This window comes from Elgaria multicarinata, chromosome 16 (genome assembly GCF_023053635.1).
Source record: "Elgaria multicarinata webbii isolate HBS135686 ecotype San Diego chromosome 16, rElgMul1.1.pri, whole genome shotgun sequence".
NCBI classification, from domain to species: domain Eukaryota; kingdom Metazoa; phylum Chordata; class Lepidosauria; order Squamata; family Anguidae; genus Elgaria; species Elgaria multicarinata.
This window is the reverse complement of record NC_086186.1, coordinates 8470415-8492005: the sequence shown is the minus strand read 5'-3', so window position 1 is coordinate 8492005 and position 21591 is coordinate 8470415. Positions and strand designations below refer to the sequence as shown.

Sequence of the window (21591 nt, the reverse complement as noted above, 5' to 3'; positions counted from 1 at the left end):
GAAACCTCAGCTCTGTGTTTTCCGCCTCAAACTGCTTAGATGGGAATGTTTACAGCATGATTTTAAAGCGCACTCTCCTTTCTGAGAATGTTTCACTTTCTCAAACAGGTTCATGACTGCGTATTTCATAATGAAGGCAGGATTTCACTTATCTTCAAAATAATTGGGCAGCCTGGTTGTTGAAGGGGGTATAATATATAAAACAGAATGGCTTTCACTTTTTCCATTCACACATCAGAACTCTATTTATATTAATGCTGGTAATCATCAAAGAGTCTAGTTGGTTCCCTGTTTAACTCTTATTTTTCTGTGCATGTTGGCATGTTTGGGTTCTGGCATTCATAGAATGACATAGTTTAAGTACGGTTGGCATGAACTAGAATGCCTTTGTTACTCATGAACATAGCAGCAGAGTGAAAGTATAGTGAGGGAAAAGGTATAGTGCTTTAGTGTTTGTGTAGGTTAAAATGTAATGGTGGAAAAATAGGCCTTAATTGGGGTGGCGTGTTTGTGTGTGTGTGATAGGAGCTTGTAAAACTCACTGACCAGGCTTACATTAGAAACAGATGCTGTTATTAATTTGGTGGAAGACTGTGGGTGTCTTTTCTTCTGCATTACCCTTCTCTGCATATTTTCTAAAGGCAATCTGTACTGGCACCCCAATTGTGATTTTTTTGTTTCAGTTTGGCCCCTGTTATCCTAGCCATGTGTAGAAAGGAATATTGAGCACAACCAGCCATGTATCCATTAATTGCAGATGTAATCTGCTGAAACAGGCTAATTATTGAAATATGAAGGAAGAAGCAGCTGCATTTGTTGTGGTCAGCAAAGGGCAAAATGACAAGCTCTGATATTCTTGCAGGCATCTGGGTAGGTTGCCTTTGAAAACTGTTTAAAGTTTAATATCCCTCTAATTCGGTCTCCTTGGTCTGATGCCAACATGCAAATTCTAAGGAATTTTTGATTTCATATAAAGTTAGTAAAATGTGACTTGATGAAATAAGCATGTTGAACTACTTCTGTGGGTGGCAATGATTTTTCTAAAAGAAGCTGATAAAATCTGCATTTGTCTCTGGGAATCTTGCCTCAGTTCCCCAATGAATTCAGAAATGATGGACTCTACACTATGGCACGGTTCACATGATCGAACAGCCCACCACAGTGGGCAGTGGGATGTGCAGGTGGCCATTTTAAATATTCATTGCCTGGCTGCAGCTTGTGATACTGTGCAAACCCAGCAGCAGTTGTGCGAGAGCTGATTGATGCAAGACTTGCTAATATTGGTGAAGATCATGAGCTCAGTAATGTACTAATCCCAGGCTAGTTCAGACATGGATAACTCTAGATAGTCTTCCCCACTCCTTTTGCTAGCTCTGTACTCTGTACAGCACCATGTACACTGATGGTGCTATATAAATAAATAAATAAATAATAATAATAGCTCTGAGGCATCAGAGAGGAAGAGCTGGGGCTTTCCTTTCCCAGCTCGAGCTCTAAGAAGAAACTGTAGAGATGGGCATACCTTGAGCCATTGGGCCAGTTCATGCAACACAACAGCCCACCATGGATTAATTTAACCACTGAGGCTGTTGCATCGTGCTGGGGGTCCACAGGTGCCAATTTTGCATGGCATTTATGGAGGACCGGATCACTGTAGCTTGTTGTGTTATGCAAAACTGGGCGGCATGGCTTGAGAGTGGGCAGAAACTGAACAACAGCTCATGGCTTATTTGGGGTTGCTGCCCACTCCAACAAGCCATGCCTGCTCAGGTTCACATGACATGGCAACCCACACTGGCAAGGGTAATGAAGAAAATTCTGCCAGTGCACACAGTGGAGGAAATAAGCCACCATGGCTTATTTCCCCCACAGTGATAGTCCAAACCTGGTCATTGTATCTTTTCCCCAGTTTGTCTTCAGTTGAGCAATTTGTCAATTGCTTGGTCAATAAGTCCAAAGTGGGTAGTGAATGCCTAATAGTCTCTTCTCCACAGAATTACATTTAGTGGAACGATGGGATACAAATATCATAAATAAATTGTGCTGAGGGAATTCCAAGGTCTATCAGCCAGCACATTGCATATCATGACTAGAGAAAGGAGTGCTGATGAAATAATGAGTTCTGTGTTTTTGAGCAAATTCCTTGGCCAGAAGAAGTTCATTAAGATTTAGCAATATCTTCTGAACATACCAATATAGTTTATTTTAGCTTCTTAACTCTTAAAAATAATAATTAAATTTCCTTGAAAATGTTCTTGGCAGAAGAAATGAGGAAATGAGTAATTTATTTTTTTTATGACTTGCATAACCAGGCCTGATTTTATTGTAACACTTGCTTAATGTTTGAGCCAGCTTTTAAAAAATAATTTCCTGCTTTTCTGCTTAATTTGTGTGTTTGTGTGTGTTTTTCACTGTGCTTGCGGTTGCACTTTCACTACTCTTTATTCAATGAAAATTTAATCGTTAAAAGTAACCCAACATATTGCTTTCTGTTTCATGTTTGGAAACATATTAGTGCTATTATTTGCCATTGTGCTCTACTGGAAAGAGTCTGGCTTGAACTAGAACAGCCAGGAAGCTCTGAGCTGAAGTGGGTAGAGCTGTCCCTCATCCACTCTCTTGCCCGAGATGTCAAAAGCTTCTGAGAAATTGGCAGTGGCCTATTTCCTTTTATACTCAATACTTCAAAGTAGGTTAAAGCCTTGATTTGAAAAGTGCTGCTTGGGCTTCTGTCATACATTTTAATCCCTTGGTAGACTATATGAGTGCAGAAATTAAAAGAAATTCTGGGTAAAAATTCTGCTTGTTTTTTTTTACTCTAGCTTCCGAATTTCCCTAAAGTACAGCTTTTTTTCCATTATGTCTTGCAATCTCTGAGCAAAATGTTACTTTTCCAAACTAAATTTGTCCGCTGGATCAAGTCATCGTACCTTTTGAGTCTTATAAAACATCAAAATGTAAAATCATAGAGTTGGAAGGAACAGGGGGGGGGGTGTCATGTAGTCCAACCCCCTGCTCCATGCAGGATGCAGCTACACTGTCCTTGACAGATAGACAGGCAGACTCTGCTGCAATACCTCCAGCGAAGAAGATCTCATAGATGCCTGAACGGCTTGTACCACCACTAAGAGGTTCCTCCTAATGTTTAGCCGAAATCTGCTTTCTTGAATTTTCCACCCACTGATTCTAGTTCTGCCCTCTGGTGCAATAGAGCACAAATCTGCTCTATCTTCTGCATGACAGCTCTTCAGATATATGAAGACTGCGATCAGGTCTCTCCTTAATCATTCTCCTTAATGGCAGAGCATAAAGGCAATCCTGTCAAGACCTTTGTACGGGCCTCTTATTCAAGACAAACTGATATTGCATTCTGTGTGTTCATGTTAATTTATCAACCAGAGTTTTACTGACACTTGCCCTCTGAAATCTGACATGGTGAGTGTGGATATCATATCTCCAAGAACGCCTCTCCCAGTATGAGCTCTCTGTCAATTAAGGTTGGTGGGTAGGGAAATTACCTTCTCTTCAGGAGCCTGAGGCTTGGAACAAGCTTCCAGAGGCAGCAAATTATTGTGTCATCCCTGTGTAAAGGAGCTATGGAGAGTTAATTTGCTGATGCTCATTCTGGTTGTTGTTTTTAAAAATAAATAAATAAATCTTACATGTCTTTATAGCTATAGTTTGATGTAATTTATCTATATGGTTAGGGTTTAACTAAGTTGTAAACAGTTGCAATCAGGAGAAATTCTTTTAAATAAACTAGTCAGGCATTGAATGTCCAGTAGGTCATCAACTTCTGGAATTATGGAAGCAAGGAGGACCCAGAAATAGTGAGAGATTGTTCCAAAGGATAGGATGAAATATTCTGGATTTAAGAAGTTTAGTGCCAGAAGAGTCCAGAGGGAAATGTTGCTTTAAGATGGAAGTGTTGGAAGTTTTGCTTGTTAAGCAGATGACTTCCATATGTGATACAATTACATAAAATTATGAAATTCTGGGGAAACTTAGGTGAGGTTAGTAGAGATATTTTCCCTGTATACCTACTAGTAGTATTGCTGAGTCTTATCAAAGACTTTGTCAATTAAGAAGGCAGCAGATTGATTTCCTGCTTAATTATGATTGCAAACAAGTAACCGGGTGGAAAAACTGACACAGTTCTTGGGGGTAGATGGCATAGTGCACATTGTATATGGTCAAGCTAGTGCATATTGTTGATTCATTCTGTCCCTCCCTTTCTTGAATCTTTTTTCAGTGTACATTTGTTGGAAAAGGCATGGTCAGTGAGTCATGGCTGTGATCAGATATCAAAATAAACGTGGTTTATCAGGACAGGAGCAAGCTTAGTCAAGCTTTGGGTTCATACATACCCCATCCCCTCTGGCTGAGCCACACAGAGGAAATTGGAAGCTTTCATTTCTGGTTTTGATTAACCACAGTTTAGTGTTGCATTTAAACCCTAAACTGTGTTTAATGTTAACTCTGTCTTGGTTGAAATATGTTAATTTAATAAGCCATGGTTCAGACAAACCATAGTTAAGATTAAACACAGTTTGCCATGTTCAGATGAAGAGGAAGGGAAGCTTCTGAACCCCTCCTCATGGCTTCCTCATGGCTTCACTGGAAGGGGCTGGGGCAGTGTGTGATCCTGAATCTCACCTAAACTTATTCCTCCCTTGCTAAACTATGGTTTATTGTGACATCCAGATACAGCTAATGTTGCAAAGTTAGAATTCTGATCATAATCTTAAAATTCGAATATTTAACGTTTTCGTCCATAAGGAATGTGTGCATGTATCTTATATAGAAAGTACCTTTTGTTGTGGTTCAGTTTATGGTGTAAGGTTTTTAATTTGCTTCATGTGCTGGAGAACACATTTAAGCAAATTGCTGATTTGACATTATACTTGTTTAACATGTGTTACATCACTGTGTAAATATTTTGGCAGAAATGCCATTAATCTAAATTGTTGGCTTGGTCTTCCCTATCATATGTTCCTAGAAGTTCAACTCCATGTTCAAACTTTCCAGACCGTTTTCTGAATTTCAGACTCGATCTGTCAGTCTGTCATCATTGGATTAGCCCTAGATTTTAATATTGCAAAGGATCTGACAGCTGCTGGGCTTGAACATTGCTTGAAGAAGAGTGTTGGAAGAACATTCTGAAGCTAACTTGCCCCTAAAGACATCTCGTAGTTAGCAGCTTGAATAAAAGCAGCCTGTGTTTGGATCTGAGCATAACTAGAATATAGAAATACGACACCTCCTAGGGCAGAGTTTAACAAAGTCTTATTTTTAACCCAACATCCCCGGAATGAATTTCACGCTGTCTTTGTATAGAGAGGGTGGTTTGATTTACCAGCTGACTATGCCTGTCTTAGTGGCTATTGATAATGATGCTAAACTTCACGCTATCCTGGATCAAGATTTCTGTTCTATAAAAATTATACTGCTGTAAAAGGAAAATAAGAGCATCCAGAAAGCATTAACTAGTATATCTATGAGTATTTGTCAGAGATTTTTGTAGATCAAAAATAAATAGAACAAATTTAGTTGAATTGGAGTTCACGGGAAAACAGTGTAGATTAAAGCATGGACTTGTATAGGGGTATTTATCTCTGATGTGTAAAACCAACACTAAGATGTTAAAGGGAAAAGCTGCATTAATTACTCAAGAGGGATTCAAAGCTCAGCAGTTTTCTAGGATTGAAGGATTTATTGAAAAACAGCAGTTCTTATACGTAACCGTGGGCAATAAACCTTTTTAATTAAAGGCTTAATATTTGAGCTGCTATTCACTGATATTTATTCCAATAAAAAGCTTTATCTTTAGAATATAATAGTAGTAGAATGCATGGGAGTCGTCGTCGTCCCCCGTTTCAATTTTATTCTTATTGCATTGTTTTGGTTCTGTTTCAGAACAATGAAACATAATGATTATGTTTCAGATCCCTTTGTCCTCTGTATAATAGTTTGGGGTGGGGGTCGGTCCTAAATAATTAAAAACCTAGATATGTATTTGTTTGTCCCATTAATGCCTTTTAAAGGGAAGGGAATTGTCCTTTGAACTAGTCAACTTAATGGCACAGTTATCTTTGCTGTGCCAGCAAGCAAGATGTGTGCCAGCTGTCCTGCTAGGGCAGCAGCAAAATGTGTGATATGAACACTAATACTGCAAGTATAGTTCTCTGAGGTGGGTTGTAGAGATCGCCTCAATCCTTGGACGCCAAGCTCCTATGATGGGACCTTAGATATGTGAACTGATCATATTTCCAATTTCTTGTGCTTTGGCTTTAAACTTCGGGGCTTCTGAATCTTCTTGAATTAACAGTTGAAACGTTGCATCACAGGAGGGACCATCACTCAGTGGTAGGAGACATGCTGTGCATGAGGAAGACCTTGATTTAATCCCTGGGACTTCCAGCTGAAGGGCCTGAGATAGCAGGGCTAGGAGGCTGAGTAGAGAGAGGGCTAGGAGACTTGAGTAAATAGGCCAGCCAGAATAGACAATACTGGGCTTGGTGACCGACGGTCTGAGTCAGCATAAAGCAGCATCATTCGGAGTTACGCTCACCTGAGGCACAGTCCAGAGATTGTGAACTGCCCAGAGAGCTTCGGCTATTGGGCGGTATAAAACTGTAATAAATAAAATAAAATAAAATAAAGTCCACAGAGAAGTTCTCTTCCACGACTTGCAGTCTGCTTCTTTAAAGCTCAATCATTTGCATGTTGATTCAAAAGCAAGTCCCAATTCCCTGGGGTTTTCTCCCAACCCTAGGATTGTGGCCTTAGAGTTGCAATCGGCATGTCAGCAAAACTTCCCAGCACTGACTGCTTCCCTTAGCTGAATGATAATCTGTGGCGGTGCTTTCTTTGACTTAGGTCAGCACCCATCGGGAGGATGGCATCAGCCTCAGTAGCAACCATGCAGGATTGTCCACCACCCTTCCTGCCCAGAATACAGAACTAAACCATAAAACACAAGAAAGCTACAGAGGTAAGTCAAGTTCCAGCTGAATTTTTCTTTACCCAAGACACTTTGGGTGACTAGTTTACTTGAGTATCCTGCAAAACTTGCCTTTGGTCTCAGTGTCCCACATGAAAGTGGGCAGCACCAAATGGGCAGCTTCTTTTGGTATTGACATAAGGGAGGCTTGTGTCATTCTTTTGGCTAGTTGCGAAATCCAACAATGGCATGAGGCAGTCTCCCACGCTTCAGGAGGGAAAGGGATGACTAAGTATGATTGTAACATACAGTGCAAAAGCAAGCCGTGTGGATGGTTCAAGATGGAAGTGCTTTACAATAGCCATTGTCATAACCATCAAGTGTGTGCAAACGAGAACTCTTCAGATTATCCACTTTAGACAAACACACACCACCCACTTGCTGCAATATCTTAAGAGTTTGGTCTCAGTTTCATGAAATCGATTTAAGAACATAAGAAGGGCCATGGTGGATCAGACCAAGGGACCATCTAGTCCAGCACTCTGTTCACACTGTGGCCAACCAGCTGTGATGTAAATTTTGCCCAATTACTCAGCAAGGAGTGCTGTTACCATAAATGTTTTCACATCTTCAAACAGACAATTTTGCATGTAATGGGCAATTGCATGTGAAGGTTACTGCAAACATGGACCCATCAAGTGGCCATATCAGACTGTGTGAAAACGCATTTCACAAGCTCAGCATTGAAGCCCACAATTTGAAAAGCTTAAATAAGGATTGGAGCAAAATTGGGAAAGGGATTATAATACCTTTGTTTGGCCTTATTCCTGCTCCCGATCTTGCTCCTTCAGCTGTTTTCTTTATGTTCTCCAACAGCTAGTTAGTGGTTGCTCATCCTCTTCGCAAGATAAATTGAACATAGGGGAATGATGGTTTCACTGTTGCCAGTTACACTATGTTGGCTTTGCTTACAGTGCTGTCAGCTGGGTTGCCAACCCAATCGGTAGCATTAGGACCAGCCGAGATCAAGTCAGAACACAAGGAGAAAGATGAAAACACACATGAGCCCACTTCCTCTGACGACATGAAATCCGATGACGAGTCCTCTCAAAAGGACATCAAGATTTCATCAAGAGGAAGAACAAGGTACAGTAGCCCATTCCTTCTCCTGAGAGGTTAGGTTCTCTATCTGCTTCTCCTGCCAGAGAGAGAATAAATATGGAGTGAGTCACTGGATCCTGGGCCATCACCAAAAATCGCATTTGTGAATTTCTGCTGTGACAATTAAATGTCCAAATTACAGAAAGGAATCCATTGTCTCAGAAGTTTTCATACCAGCTGTCGGGCCAATTCCCCAGTGAAAAGGGCTGAACTTGCCGTCATAGTCAGAAAATATACCTGCATCTTTTATTGTCCCTTCAGGATGAGGCCTGCTGTTTATGGTGTGCCACAAAGGATGGAGCACACTTCCCATTGAGAATTTCTAGTCAGGAGTGAGTTGCCAGTCTCTGATAAGGGTGTGTTCCATTCCTCCTAACAAGCTGCCAGTTTTAAGTGATGCCTAAGTTTTCTGTGCGTGTGCCTTACACCCTGCATAGTTCATATGAACTGTGTGCACCTCTGAAATGTGTCCGATTTGGATCAAGAGTTCAGGGTTGACATCAGGCTTGTGTGAGGTTGCTGTGTTGTTGTTATTGTCCAAATGAAGCATCACATTTCTCCATCTCCTTAAAAGGTTTGGGCCACCACTAGAGACCAGGTGTAGTGGCTGCACTTTATGAAATGACCTGCAAGGCAAGGAAAAATGTCATTTCAGTAAAAGAGCCATAGCAAGAATAATTTCAGCAATTTACATTTTATCATTTACTTTGGGTTGTGTCATATGTTAGTTCTGGGGAACTCACTCATGATGTGCTGTTGTAAACTTTGAGTCAACTCCTCACAAATATCAGCCTTGATAATACTTTTGGATCACAGGATCTCCTAAATGTGTCGTTCCAGTTGTGGAAATTGCCATGGGCTCATTCAGGCAAAGATGTCACTCACGTAAGAGACAGGGCCGGGGCAGCAAAATCCTTAGAGTGAGAAATTAATATCATTTGCAGAGTTCACTTCTTTGTATACAAAATGGTTGAAAAAGAGTGCTTGTTACTACAAGCAACAGTAGACAGTTCCATGCTAGGTCGAGGACAGAGATTGCAAAGTACGCTCACTCCAAAGGGCTTCTCCTGCTTATGTTTCAACAGCAGCACGAATGAAGATGAAGATTTGAACCCAGAACAGAAGCTGGAGAGGGAGAGGGAGAGGCGAATGGCCAACAATGCTCGTGAGCGCTTGCGGGTCCGAGATATTAACGAAGCATTCAAAGAGCTGGGCCGGATGTGTCAGCTTCACCTGAAGAGTGAAAAACCTCAGACCAAGCTGCTTATTCTTCACCAGGCTGTGGCCGTCATCCTCAGCCTTGAGCAGCAAGTCAGGGGTGAGCCTTCATTTTCTCTCTCTCCCTCCCCCTCTTCCTCACCTTCATTCCTTCCTTCCTTTCACAAGGAGGTGGAGTTGTCTAGATTTTAACCTGGTTCCTTAAGCCATGCTCTAACTTGCTTCATAGATGATGAGGCTGAAGAGGTAGGGCAGGTTGTGTTACATTGTGGGCCAAGAGTCGCAGTGGCAGAATACTGGAAGGTGTTTCTGCAGGGGACAGGGTGGCAATGGTTCAATGCAACAGGGGTGCAATACTCTCACGTATTCTTTCCGGATGCTACCACTTAGCTTGATGTTGCTGGGGGCTGCCAGCTGTTGTCAGGATAGCATGTGATGCAAAAAATGGAGCTGAGTCCAGCCAGACTCAGGCTCATTTGAGACACGTCAATTTCCAAGAAGAGAGTTTCGCATATATTTAACAAACTTTCCATAAAATGAATGGAACTTAAAAGTGCTCATGTTTTGTCTGGGTCATGCTCATTATTTGTAAGAGTTCCTTATTCTCAGCAAGATTAAACTGAAAACTGTGAAAACATTCAGCTTAAAAAAGAAAACCCAGTTGCTGTTCCAGGCTTTCCCCCCAAGGTGTCAAAGTCAAGGAAATGACAACAGATTACTGTGCATTGCAGACATCAGATGCTCTGGGTTTTGCATGGTGCTGTTTGTGACAGGTGGACAGTGAAACATTAACTTTAAATTAAGGAATATTGTGGCCAGCAAGCCCCCAGTTCCTTTTCTGTATATAAAAACAGTAGCACTTTGTCCTTTTTTGTCTGAAAAGTAGCCCCAAAATACTATTTACAATAATAATAATAATAATAATAATAATAATAATAATAATAATAATGCTCTTTAGTTTATGGAAACATTTGCCTTTTCTTCTCAATTACTGATATAGTATTTAGAGTAACTCTTTTTGGCTTGGTTCACATAAGATGCGAACCCAAGGTTTATTTAACCCATGAGTTCTTGAATTCTGGGTTATCATGGTATGTGAACCCAGCTGTGCTAACTAACCATGGTTTGATAACCAGAAACAACCCAGAAAGAGAACCCAGGACTTGTTGATTTGACTGTGTTGCACAGTCACTGTGATCCACCATGGCTTATGCTGTTGGCCATTTTGAACCCATGGTCTGTGGTTTGTAGGTTAAATAACCCTACAACTCCTGCTGCCTGGGTTTGGACACCACTTGCCCAAGGCAACCAACGGACGCACAACTAAGCTGAGAATTTAAACCACCTCTCCCAGACCCAAACCCATTACTTGTTGGGTATATGGCTACCTTTGCAAATTAAAACACTAAATCAGAATAAAGCAAAGGAGAGATGAACTGAAAATTCATTCCTGGCTCATCTTTTCTGCTGCTTTTAGATGATATATTTTATCATCATGGGGGGTGGGGTGGGAATGGTCTTGATTTCAATTTATTTCGTGGCTGGGCGTGTGTGGAAAAAGGATCCATGCATGCCTGGTGGTCTGTGTAAGCGGGGGCTGTTCCCTTGTCTTCCATGTCAAGAATGTTCCTGCTGAGCTCTGTGTGGACACCCCCAGTGCTCCAGGAGCTTTGGTTCCTAACCATAGGCGATAATTTTTTATTTAAATTACATTCTGTCAAGTCCATTTATCATAATCCTTATAGGGTTTGCCTGACTTTGGGAGGGTCACCAGCTGCCACTAGAAGCAAAGTTGACTCATACCAACAAATCCATATCCTGTCTGCGCCAACCTTGGAAAGTCCTGTCCAGAGGTCAGGTTATAAAATAAGCACAGTTCTTTATAATCTCATTCTGCTGCAGCAATGGAGCGACTGCTGACCTCTAACATGCAAGCTCCTTTTATATCTGTGTCAAAGAAATGATGAAACAGACCTCGGAGCCACCCATCCCCCCCCCCCCCCCCCGCAGAGAGGAGGTGTTCATTCGTTGTCTCCCTTGTTTATTTCTCCCTGTGGGCTGGCTGGACACAGCTGTGCTTTGCATGGTGCTTTCTCATCTGATGCCTTCCCAGAGTGTATATATAAATGTCTTTGAGATGCGGAAGGTGTCAACTTTAATATGTGCTCAATGGTCTAAATCACTGAGTGACATCTCATCTGTTCTGTTGGTTATGCCTGAGACTTGGGCCTAATTCTGATTCTCTTCTCCCATTGAGAGTGTTTGTATTGGAAGTGACAGAACCAAAAGCTGAATATGGAGAGGGAATACTCAATGTCAGTATTTTTTTTTTCCAATCAAGAGCGAAAATCTTTTGGTGAAGGGGGTGAGGTGCCATAAACAGCCTGTGTTGTGTAGTAGTTAGAGTGCTGGATTGAGATTGGGGCAATCCAGGCTCAAACCCTCGCCCAGCCACGAAGCTCACTGTTTGGGTTCGGGCCAGTCATTATCCCTCTGCTTATTGGGTTATTGTGAGGATGAAACAGGAGAAGCCATGTAAGATGCCCAAATCTCAGGTAAGCAAAAGAGCTATCCAGCTATGCCTCTTGATAACAAAAGAAATACATGTGAAAACACCAGCGAAATCGGGGCCAGCTTTCGCTACAGAACATAATAAAGAAGCTCCTTGCAGATAGAACACCACCTTGGCAGTTGGGACAGGAAGCTGTATCCCAAACCTGGGATACTGGCTGAAATATACTAGCCCAATATCTACTTTAAAAAGCAACATCATAGACAGTAACATCTACTGGTATTGGCAATTTGTAAATAACTACTTAGTATCGCTAAGTGTCTATATAGTATATGTGACCACTGAGGAAGACCCTCCTTTAGGGTCAAAATGCGTTTGGTCTGTTTTTTTTTAAAAAAAATCCTTGACTTTGAGTGTTTTTAATGGGTTCTTAGTGCTTGTTAGTGTGTTCTTAATGTGTTCTTAATGTCAGACTACACAGCCCTACAGTGGCAATATACTTTTTTTCTGCACTAGTGAAACTTATTAATGTATTAAAAGGCTTTTATAATATGTATCCACCTTTGTAGTATATGTGAACACGGATAGTGATATGAGATGCCCAAATCTCTTCTTGGAAGAAGGGTGGGATATCAATGTAATTAATAGTTTTGTGTGTCCTGTTTGGAGTAGGCTATGAGAAGTCATGCTCATAGTTTCCCAAACGTGAGAGTCACAACCCCACTGCGTTTGCTGAAAGGGAGGAATGGGATCGTGAAGCGTTACCTGTGCCTGGGGAGGAATGTGTGAGAGCCAGGTGTACATGTGTCTAGCAGCAGTTTGGGGAAAGCCTGTAGGAGTTTGGCATGTGTGGATGAAAAGCTGCTTTGATGTGCGCTTTCTGCAGAAATTTGCACCCAAAGTGATTCCTCCTGCACAACGTCAACAAACAACCCATATCAGAACATGTCGACAGTGCTAACAACAATAACTTGTTGTTATAGCACCATGTACACTGATGGTGCTATATAAATAAATAATAATAATAATAATAACTATTTAAAGCATTTTTACTCCACACGTCAGCCAAAAAGCCTCCCTACATCTCTTGCATTAGAATAATAAAAACAAAGTAGTGTCTGCCTGCAGGCTTACTAACTAAAAGACACAGCACAAAAGTAAAAAGGGATGAGCCTGGAAGAGCAAAGCAAGCGAACCCAGGCCCTGGTTCGTAAGGTTACGTACTAGTTCTTCTAATGGCCAGCTGGAATGGGACCATTCAAGCAGAGGAGGAGCCAAGTGGAGCTGGTCTCACAGCAGAGCCGACGGGGCGCCCTTCATTCACATCTCACCTCCTGCAACTTGTTGCTTTTGTATTTGCATGTTGCTCACAACTCATGTTTAACTTTCTTAACTCTAATTAGAAAAAAATCTTGGACAAGGTGTATGTGATCTTCCTGAGAAGTATTAAACACTTCAAGAGGAGGACTTTGTGTTTTTCTGTGTCAGGGAGATGGCATTGGTTTTCTGCTCGTTAGCTCCTGAATTATTTGAACTCCTTTCAGTGAGGCTTGCACAGGAGATGTTCCTTGTAGATTGTGAATACTTGGACTACTAAACCGTGACAACGGCTGATCCACATAGCCAGTAGCACTTCCTGTGCTCACTGTGTTGCAGCAGATGAGCTGAGGAAGATACTCAGACACCCCCTGCTCTGGTGGTGGTGACCTTAAGGCGATAAATGGTTTGGGGCCACGTTGTGTGAAATGGAATTGCCTGGACCTTAACATTGACTTCAGAGGCTCTGTTTGCAGGCCCACTATCAGGATCTATGTAACTGGAAGGCCATTCTGGTGGTAGATGTATTTTTGTGAAACTCCCTTCCTAGGGATGAATATATGGCTCCATCTTGGCTGGATTTCACAAGGACCTTAAAAACAGTTCTGTTCCCATTTATTCTTAAGAGTGTTGTGAGCTAGGTTTTAAACTGTTCAAACTTCTGCCTTGTTACAGTTTTGGATTCTAAAAAACAACAACTTATATTTTAAGTTGAGTTGCCTTTGGAGAGCTTTCTTCGGATAAACTACTTGAAGAACAAGGTGCTCAGTTCAGCATGTGATTTTCAGAACTAAACACCAACATAAATAATTTTTTCTTTGCATTAATAAAGGTGTGCATTCTTTATGTTGCTCCTAGAGAGGAACCTAAACCCCAAAGCAGCCTGCCTTAAGAGAAGGGAAGAAGAAAAAGTTTCTGCCGTATCGGCAGAGCCACCAACTCTACACCCAGGAAGCCATCCTGGGCTTAGTGAAACTACCAACCCTATGGGTCATATGTGAACATCAGGTAAGGGGGATATTCCATAACTCTGTGGGTAAGGAGAAGGGCTTCTGAATTCCCCGAACTGAAGTTTGTGTGAGCACCCAGGACTAAAAACAATTCATTTTAGCTGTGGGCTATTGCAAGATCTAACGTTTTAAAATGCTTTAAACGCCTTTACCATTTTTAGCCCATCACATCTAGCATGGTTTTGTTAAATGAATAGCAGTGCTCAAGTAAAGCTTGCAACTTCAATCCTGGAAACGTCCAGGCGCTATCGATTGTATCACCAGCATTTGCAACATCAGTCGTACCCAGTTTTAAGAGAGAGGAGGGATCTAGGTAAAAGCAATCACAAGAGACCCAACTCTGTGGAGGTGGAATCCAACTGGACTCTGTTTGGTCATCGTGGCTTGATGTAGCTGTTCTGTTTGCCTTCCCACCCACCCCACTACTTCCATCCATTTGGCCTGGCTTGAAAGGTGGCTGAGTACCAAAAGCCCATTTTATCACCTGACTTGCAGTTTCTTACTTTGAATAAAGGCCTGCTTTTACTGTATGAGGTAGCAGGCACTGCTTTGGTCCAGGCACTTTGGTATGGAATTGCCTCTGCTGTATAAGGAGGGAGGGGGGCATGTCAGGGTCCTAACAGGTGGCTCACCAGTTTAGAGGAGTTGGCTGCAAATAGAGGAGGGGGTGCTTAGCTCAGTAGGTAGAGCCCCTGTTTTGCATGTAGAAGGTCCCAGGTTCAATCCCTGGCAGCATCTCCAGATAAGGCTGGGAAAGAACCCTGCCTGAATCCCTGGAGAACCATTGCTGCCAGTCAGTGTCAACAATACTGGGCTCGATGGTCCGACTAGATATAAAGCAGCTTCCTATGTTCCTAGCTGTCAATGTCAACTTTATGAGCTTGCTGGGGATGGAGGCAGGTCCTCCTGCGTAGAGTGTGTTCCTTTCCACTTCCGTAAACAGTTGATACTTTGGTGCTGGGTTTGCTCTGCCTCCAAAGAAAACAGAAGCCACTTCTGCCTCTCCTTAGTCTCTTGGCTAAGGCAACGGGTGTGGGGGTGTTGAGGCTGCTGGGCCTCACCACCAGTTTAGGATAAAGCAGCATCTGGCCCACCAGCTAGCTGCTATCCTGCATGAGTAGCCAGGGCTGGAGATCAGCCATTTTATGCTAATAGAAAATGTAGTCATCAGCAAATTTAATATAGACATGTGCGGTGCCCTCATCTTGTTGCTAATATCTTTGATTTTCACACTAGAATTCTGAAATTATGGGGAGGAAACCTAGAAGGTGACCTTTTCTTCACAAGGACACAGACTCAAAGTAGCATTATATAAGGTCACGTCTGACAAGAGAAGCAAGAAACCCAAACTCAGCCGTATGAGAAAAGCTACTGGTCGATTACCTGCATCAGAAGTGGCGATTCCAGCATCTCCTTCCAAGAGAATTTCAACCCCAGAAATATTCTCTGCACATTTCCTCCTCTGCCGCCTCCTCCTCCTCCTCGTTCTGTTGCAAATAGCAGCATGCCGCTCCAGCACAATCAGAGACTCTGAGACCTTTCCACTTGCCGTGGAAGTTGCCTTGTGCCTAAACAGAATTGACAAATGCATTGTAACTACAAATTTTTATTTATTTGTAATGGAACTATAAAGGTCCTCATTTGAAGGGGAAAAAATCAACCTGTTCAGAGCTGATAGGAATTCAGTTGAGATGCCGGCGTTGAGAAGCACATTCCGAGAGCAGAGCCACAACCACCGGCTGCCCCTTTGCTTTCCCAACATGCCTACGAGTGTCTTAAAAGAAGGAAGGGACAAGGACTTCTGTTATTTTCCAGTTCCTTTGGCCATTTGACATGTGTTCCCCTTGGTCTGTCGCTCTGTGTTTAAATGCTCATGGCCACAGCCCGCCTCTTGGGTACAGCTCCTTACTGCAAAGCCATTCAGGTCCAAGGCAGGAGCGCAGGCAGATGCCGTGAGATGCCACCGCGTTTCTTGGACTGAAAAGAGGGTGACGACACTGTCTTCATTTCTCAACGAGACCCCTTAAACCGTTGGGGTTCCTAGCAAAGCTTATAATGTGAACTGAGTGGGGCGGGGGAAGAACCGACTTAGAATTGCTTTGTTTTCTAAGCAGTCAGTCCACGTAAAGCAGATGTAAGCACGAAACAGATTGAAACGCAAATTAGGTTTTTCTTCTTGGCCTGTTGTAACAACTCGTGTGCAGAAGTTTGCTTGTGAACATCTCGTGACCAGGTATTGGGATGAGTTGATCTGATCGCTCAGAGGCAAGAGAAGTAGTCCCCAGTCTGTCCTGATAGCTTAGCTTAATTTCTGCCTTGCCTGTGAACTGGGGAGGGTTCTGATTCTTGCCAACTGCATGCCAAACACATTTGCCCTCAGCCTAGAAGATCAGGGCCATCAGCATTGTCCGGGTGTGGTATGGCTTCACCTGAAGGGTCCCTGAGTGTTCCTCCTTTGCTGCCTCTCTTGGGAATATCCCAACTCCTTTAAACTTCCATACAAACTGTCTTCCAATGTAGAACCCCAGAGTTGGGGGTGGGAGGAAAAAAGGAGAAGGGACAATGAAAGCGTAGCCTTCTTGAAGTTGCGGTGTTCTATCTCTGACATGTGGCAATCTGCTTGCATTCCCAAAAGGAACAACTCAGCTAAGTATTTGAATAATCTCACTGCATTTAAAAGAACAAAAACGCCGTTGCTACAACAGGCTTACAATTTTGAGATCCTGTCTTGGAGGGTTCCTAGCAAATCACTGGTTTTCAAGTGACTGCCAGGACTTTGCATCTGTTCTCCCGTAACACCTGACAAGTGTCTGTGGCCTTGCTCTTCTTCCTTCCAGTGTGTCTCAGCTCAGTGAACTTCTGCTTATGATGACGTGTGCAAATGCTCACCTGCCCCCTGCTTGGCCTTTTTCCTTCCTAGCTTGTTGTCTCATGGCTATATTAGATTTTGCAGTATGTCCAGAAGCTTTCCTTCATAACATAGAGAGAAAGAGAGAAAGAGAAACCATTTGGCTTATTTTTCACTGTAGTTAGTCTTTTTATACAATAATCTTGTAAGAAAGTTTCTTGAATTCTAAATATTACTCTTTCTAGATTTTTGAAATCAAAAAGGTTTTCAGTAAAAAATTTCTTACTTTATTTTACTATATTAGGTAGTAAAAATGTAGGGTTATTTACCATAACCTGTTCATTAATATCAGAAATGTACAATAGCATTGTAGGAGCATAGTAGGGTTCTAGCATACTGTGTAGTACCTTATGGAGTATTGTAAGAGCTACTTGTCTGAGATGAATTGCTTCTCATCTTGTTATCCAGTTCCCATTGTTGGTTTATTGCAAATTTGTACCCTGTGTCAAATTTCAAGATGTTACTGATAAACCTTTTCAACCAGCAGCAAGACGTTCAACACTTTTTCTGTCAATGTAACAGAAAACACTATGTATATAACATTTATGTAGCAATAAATGTGCCATCTTTTTTAACATGGTGTATATCGGTAAGTTTTTTACACTTTTCTGGTGTCACTGTGTGTTTATAGCACAACCCTATAGCACAACCCTAAAGTTTTTGTGAACCGCCCAGAGAGCTTCGGCTATTGGGCGGTATAAAAATGTAATAAATAAATAAATAAATAAATAAATAAATAAACCCTTTCCTGTACACTAACTCAAAACATACAGTTTAAACAGCTGTGCCAGGTTGTTTCCTAAATGTAGGGATCTGTCTGTACAAGCAAGGGTTCATTTGACAAGGACCAAGCTGCATTCATCTGCATTTAAATCTGGGGGTAACAAACGTGCCCACTTTAAATCCAGTTCCTCAGACCTCTGCATTAGGTTCTTTAAATGATCTGGAAAACACATGCAAAGAGGTTTGATTCAGATGGAACAGGACACTAAGAGATCAGCAAGCAGAAAGAGAAGAGGAAATGTTGAAGATGGGACTTTGCTTTCCCTGCCAAGGGGAAATGGGTCAGGAGAGAGATTGGGTGGAGAGAGAGGAAGGGATCACCCACTATTGCTGCACAGCTGCACAGGGAAAGAGAAAGGTAAGTGTCTCAGGGTTCCCTCTCCCTAGGTGATGGTGCCCTGCCTGCAAAGCAAGATCAAGCTTGGATCCCTTGCCGGCTGCAGGGGAAGCAACTTCTTTTCTTCCTTGGCCGGCCTAGAAATGCAGCAGGCTGCCTGAAGATAAGACACATCTCCTTTTCAAACTAAGCAGTAGTTTCACAGCACAATTTCACCAAGCATAAGCAGCAGTGATTTGTGTAGTAGGCAGACCTCTCCTTTAGCATTCCCCAAAACGTCACCCCTGGGAACCTGCATGAAATATCCTCAGCGATGAGAGAATAGCTTGAAAGCAAATGCAGGATGCTTCAGTGTGGGCTCCTAGAGGACATCTAGCTCTTGCGACAGGGCAAAGGAAGCAGGGCTGGGGCTGAGCACTGCTGGAAGCTGGGATTCCCCACCCCTGAGCTATGTGAACGGGCTGCAGCAAGACGCGGGACTTTGCACGCACTGCATGCCCACGGGAAAAGGGAAACTAGAAGCTTTTGTTTCCAATTTTAAACTGCTGTTTGTGACATCTGAACTTGGAGAATAGTGATTTGTTTTAAAACTCCAGTTAGTGAGAATAGGCTAGGATCACACCACGGCTTGTTCAGAAACCCTACTTTGAACTAACCCCATTTCCCCAAGTTCGAACTTTGTGGGGGAACTGGATAGTTTAAATCCAGAAATGGATGTTTGTAGTCTCCTCTGGAGCACAAAAGGGCTTGAGATAGAAGAGAGGATGGGATGCACAAACCCAGTGCTTACTGCAGCTCACTCATGTAACAGGAAATCACGTTTTCCTATTTTGGAATGGGGCCCGTATGTAACGTAGTGGAAAGTTTGCAATTCAGTTTCAGAATCATACATGTTAAGATTTAGAGCTATAATGTTTTGTACCTACCTAACCCAGTTATGTGTCCTAAGGAGGGAGAGGTAGGTGTAACCATAGAGGTACTATCATACCCTGAGCCGACCCAAGGTGCTGTGGCAGTCCCATTGCAAGAGATTACAATGAAAAGCAGGTGCTAACAATATCAGAGGTTTGTTTACCTGACTTTTGTCTTGGCTGCGTTTCTGGGCAGAAAGTATTTGTGCCAATTTGGGGTTGCACGTTGTACAACTGACCACCATTGCTCAGTAGCTTTGTATGGAATGTTCTGTCAAAAACGGGAGCTTCTCTTGCTCTGGCAACCCAAAACTTATCTGGAAAGCTCTGGTGTGTGGGGGTGGGGGTGTAAAGAGTGGTGGCTGTGGGTGGTCCTTGCCGTTAGACTCTGTTTTACGTAGTATGTTTTTCATCAAAAACCTGACTGCAGTAGGCAGGAGGATGAATCCACTTCTCAACTAGTATTAGCAAGGCTTTGGCTTATCCTCGCTACTGTCTTAAGCCAAAAGGCAGTGAATGGCTATTGGAGACCTTCCTGAGAGAGAGAGAGAGAGAGAGAGAGAGTAGGGGTGTGCCATATTAGAGGCACTGTGCTCATGATCACTGCATCCATGATTTTCCATTTTTTAAACCAACAGTATTCTGAACCTTGTAGCTGAAAAGACATTTTGGTTGCCAAAGTATCACCACCCCAGGGTTGAGAGTTAGTTGGGAATTCCACTGGCGTCCAGCATTCTGTTCTCACAGTGGCCAACCAGCTGCTTGTGGGAAACCTGAAAGCTAGAGATGAGTACAACAGCACCCTCCCATCCATGTTCCCCAGCAAGTGGTATTGACACGTATACTGCCTTTGATACTGCCGCAGTATAAGACACCGCTACTCACCCTGCAGAAAAATCAGAGCTATGAAAGGGGTCCTTGGACTGCACCCAGGGAATCTTCCCTTCCTTCCTTTTGGTTTTATTCCTAGAAAGCGTATTAATCAAAAAGATGCTGATGTGTGTTGCCTTTTGTGATAGCCCTTCTTAGCCTAAATTCTCCATTCCTTTCTCCCTGTCCTCCAGTTCTAATTTGAAGTTGTAAGCTGCTTGGGTGCTTTTGAACACTGGTGGCACTTAATCCTTTTTACGCTAAATAGTATGTGTTAAAAATGTAGTTTTCCTATAGATTGTGCTCTTGGTTGCAACGATGGTTGACACAATTCCTGCAGGGTTGTGTTTTGTCTCTTCCAGTTCTCTCCCCTCCCCACACACACACACACACTCCGCCACCTTCTGTTGCAGTATATGTTTGTGCTTGTCTTTTGGAGTATTTACGGCAAGTCTTCTGACATCTGTCTGCATCTCTTTTCCTCAAATATTTATCTGCAGCATCTGAAAGAGCTGTGCTTGTTTGAATTAATCATCAGACCACCAAGATGGGGATCACTTCCTCAGTGTTTCCACTCCTTACACAGCTGGCTTGAGGGCTTCCCGAGGGCAGCTGGTTTATGCACTCTCTACCATGTCCTTCTCTTCCTTTCATTGTTTGCTTTTCAACAGAGAGAGGTTATCGGCGTGGCATTCCAGAGACGGAGACTTCAGTACATCTGGGAAAGGGGTGGAAGGCACCAAATGACCCCCTATTTTTGCATTTTCACTGGAACAGCTCTATTTATTTGGGGGCTCTCAACATACCGAAGAGATGATATGGGCCTGCCCAGATTTTAAGATCTTTGGTGAAGGCCTGCCTCTCAGTTCACTGCCATCAGAGGCACGTTTGTTGGGGATGGAAGAGAGGGCCTTCTTGGTGGCTGCTCCAAGGCTCTGGATCTCCCTGATGAGGGAGGCTTGGTTGGGGAACATGACTGGGAGGGGCTATTGCACTCATGTCCTGCTTGTGGGCTTCCCATGGGCAGCTGGTTAGCCACCGTGTGATCAGAATGTGCTGGACTAGATAGGCCTTTGGTCTGACTGAGCAGAGCTGTTCTCATGTTCTTATGACTCCAAGTGTCCTAGATGGAATCAGAGGAGGTCATGTGGTTCTTTCACATGATCTCGGCAGTCCCATGTGGTTTCTGTCCTCCTCCCTGTTACATTACCAGAAGTTTGTGGGATGAAGCACAAACTGCTTTTGTCACGTCTGAATCGGGCTCCAGTTCCATTGCAATCCATGGTCCTTCTATCTAAGCAAATGTGTCTTGGATTGAGGTGGCTGAGAGGAGCATAGATGCAGAAGCAGTTCTGTGTGAAATGTTCTGCTAACTGGCTCGTTCTACAGCAGCCAGCCAGAAAACACTGCTGAGCACTGGAACCGTTAAAGTTCAGCCTTTCTCTCTGAGCTGCTTTTTCATGGCATGAGTCAGGAGAGGAAAATCCTGGCCAGAAAAACTTGCATGAAGTCCAGAGTGGGGAGGCTTCTCCTGACAGGAAATAGAAAGCAGCAGAAACGCTCACACACCCCTGGCAACGACCAGCCGCCTCCATCAAAGGCTTGCCGAAGAGTGAAGTCT

The 21591-nt window shown here is 42.9% G+C and overlaps 1 protein-coding gene across 6 annotated transcripts in view; it reads left to right on the top strand.

Annotated features, from left to right (window-relative positions):
- TCF12 (transcription factor 12) overlaps positions 1-17642 on the top strand; it is a 126399-nt gene extending 108757 nt beyond the window's left edge. For all 6 annotated transcript variants that reach the window (XM_063142831.1, XM_063142830.1, XM_063142829.1 and 3 more), the window contains 5 exons: positions 6880-6994; positions 7918-8089; positions 9190-9422; positions 14010-14159; positions 15398-17642. In XM_063142831.1, the coding sequence (XP_062998901.1) occupies positions 6880-6994; positions 7918-8089; positions 9190-9422; positions 14010-14152 (663 nt within the window). In that variant the 3' untranslated portion in view covers positions 14153-14159; positions 15398-17642. The remainder of the gene's footprint in view (positions 1-6879; positions 6995-7917; positions 8090-9189; positions 9423-14009; positions 14160-15397) is intronic.
- The last annotated feature ends 3949 nt before the right edge of the window (positions 17643-21591 follow it).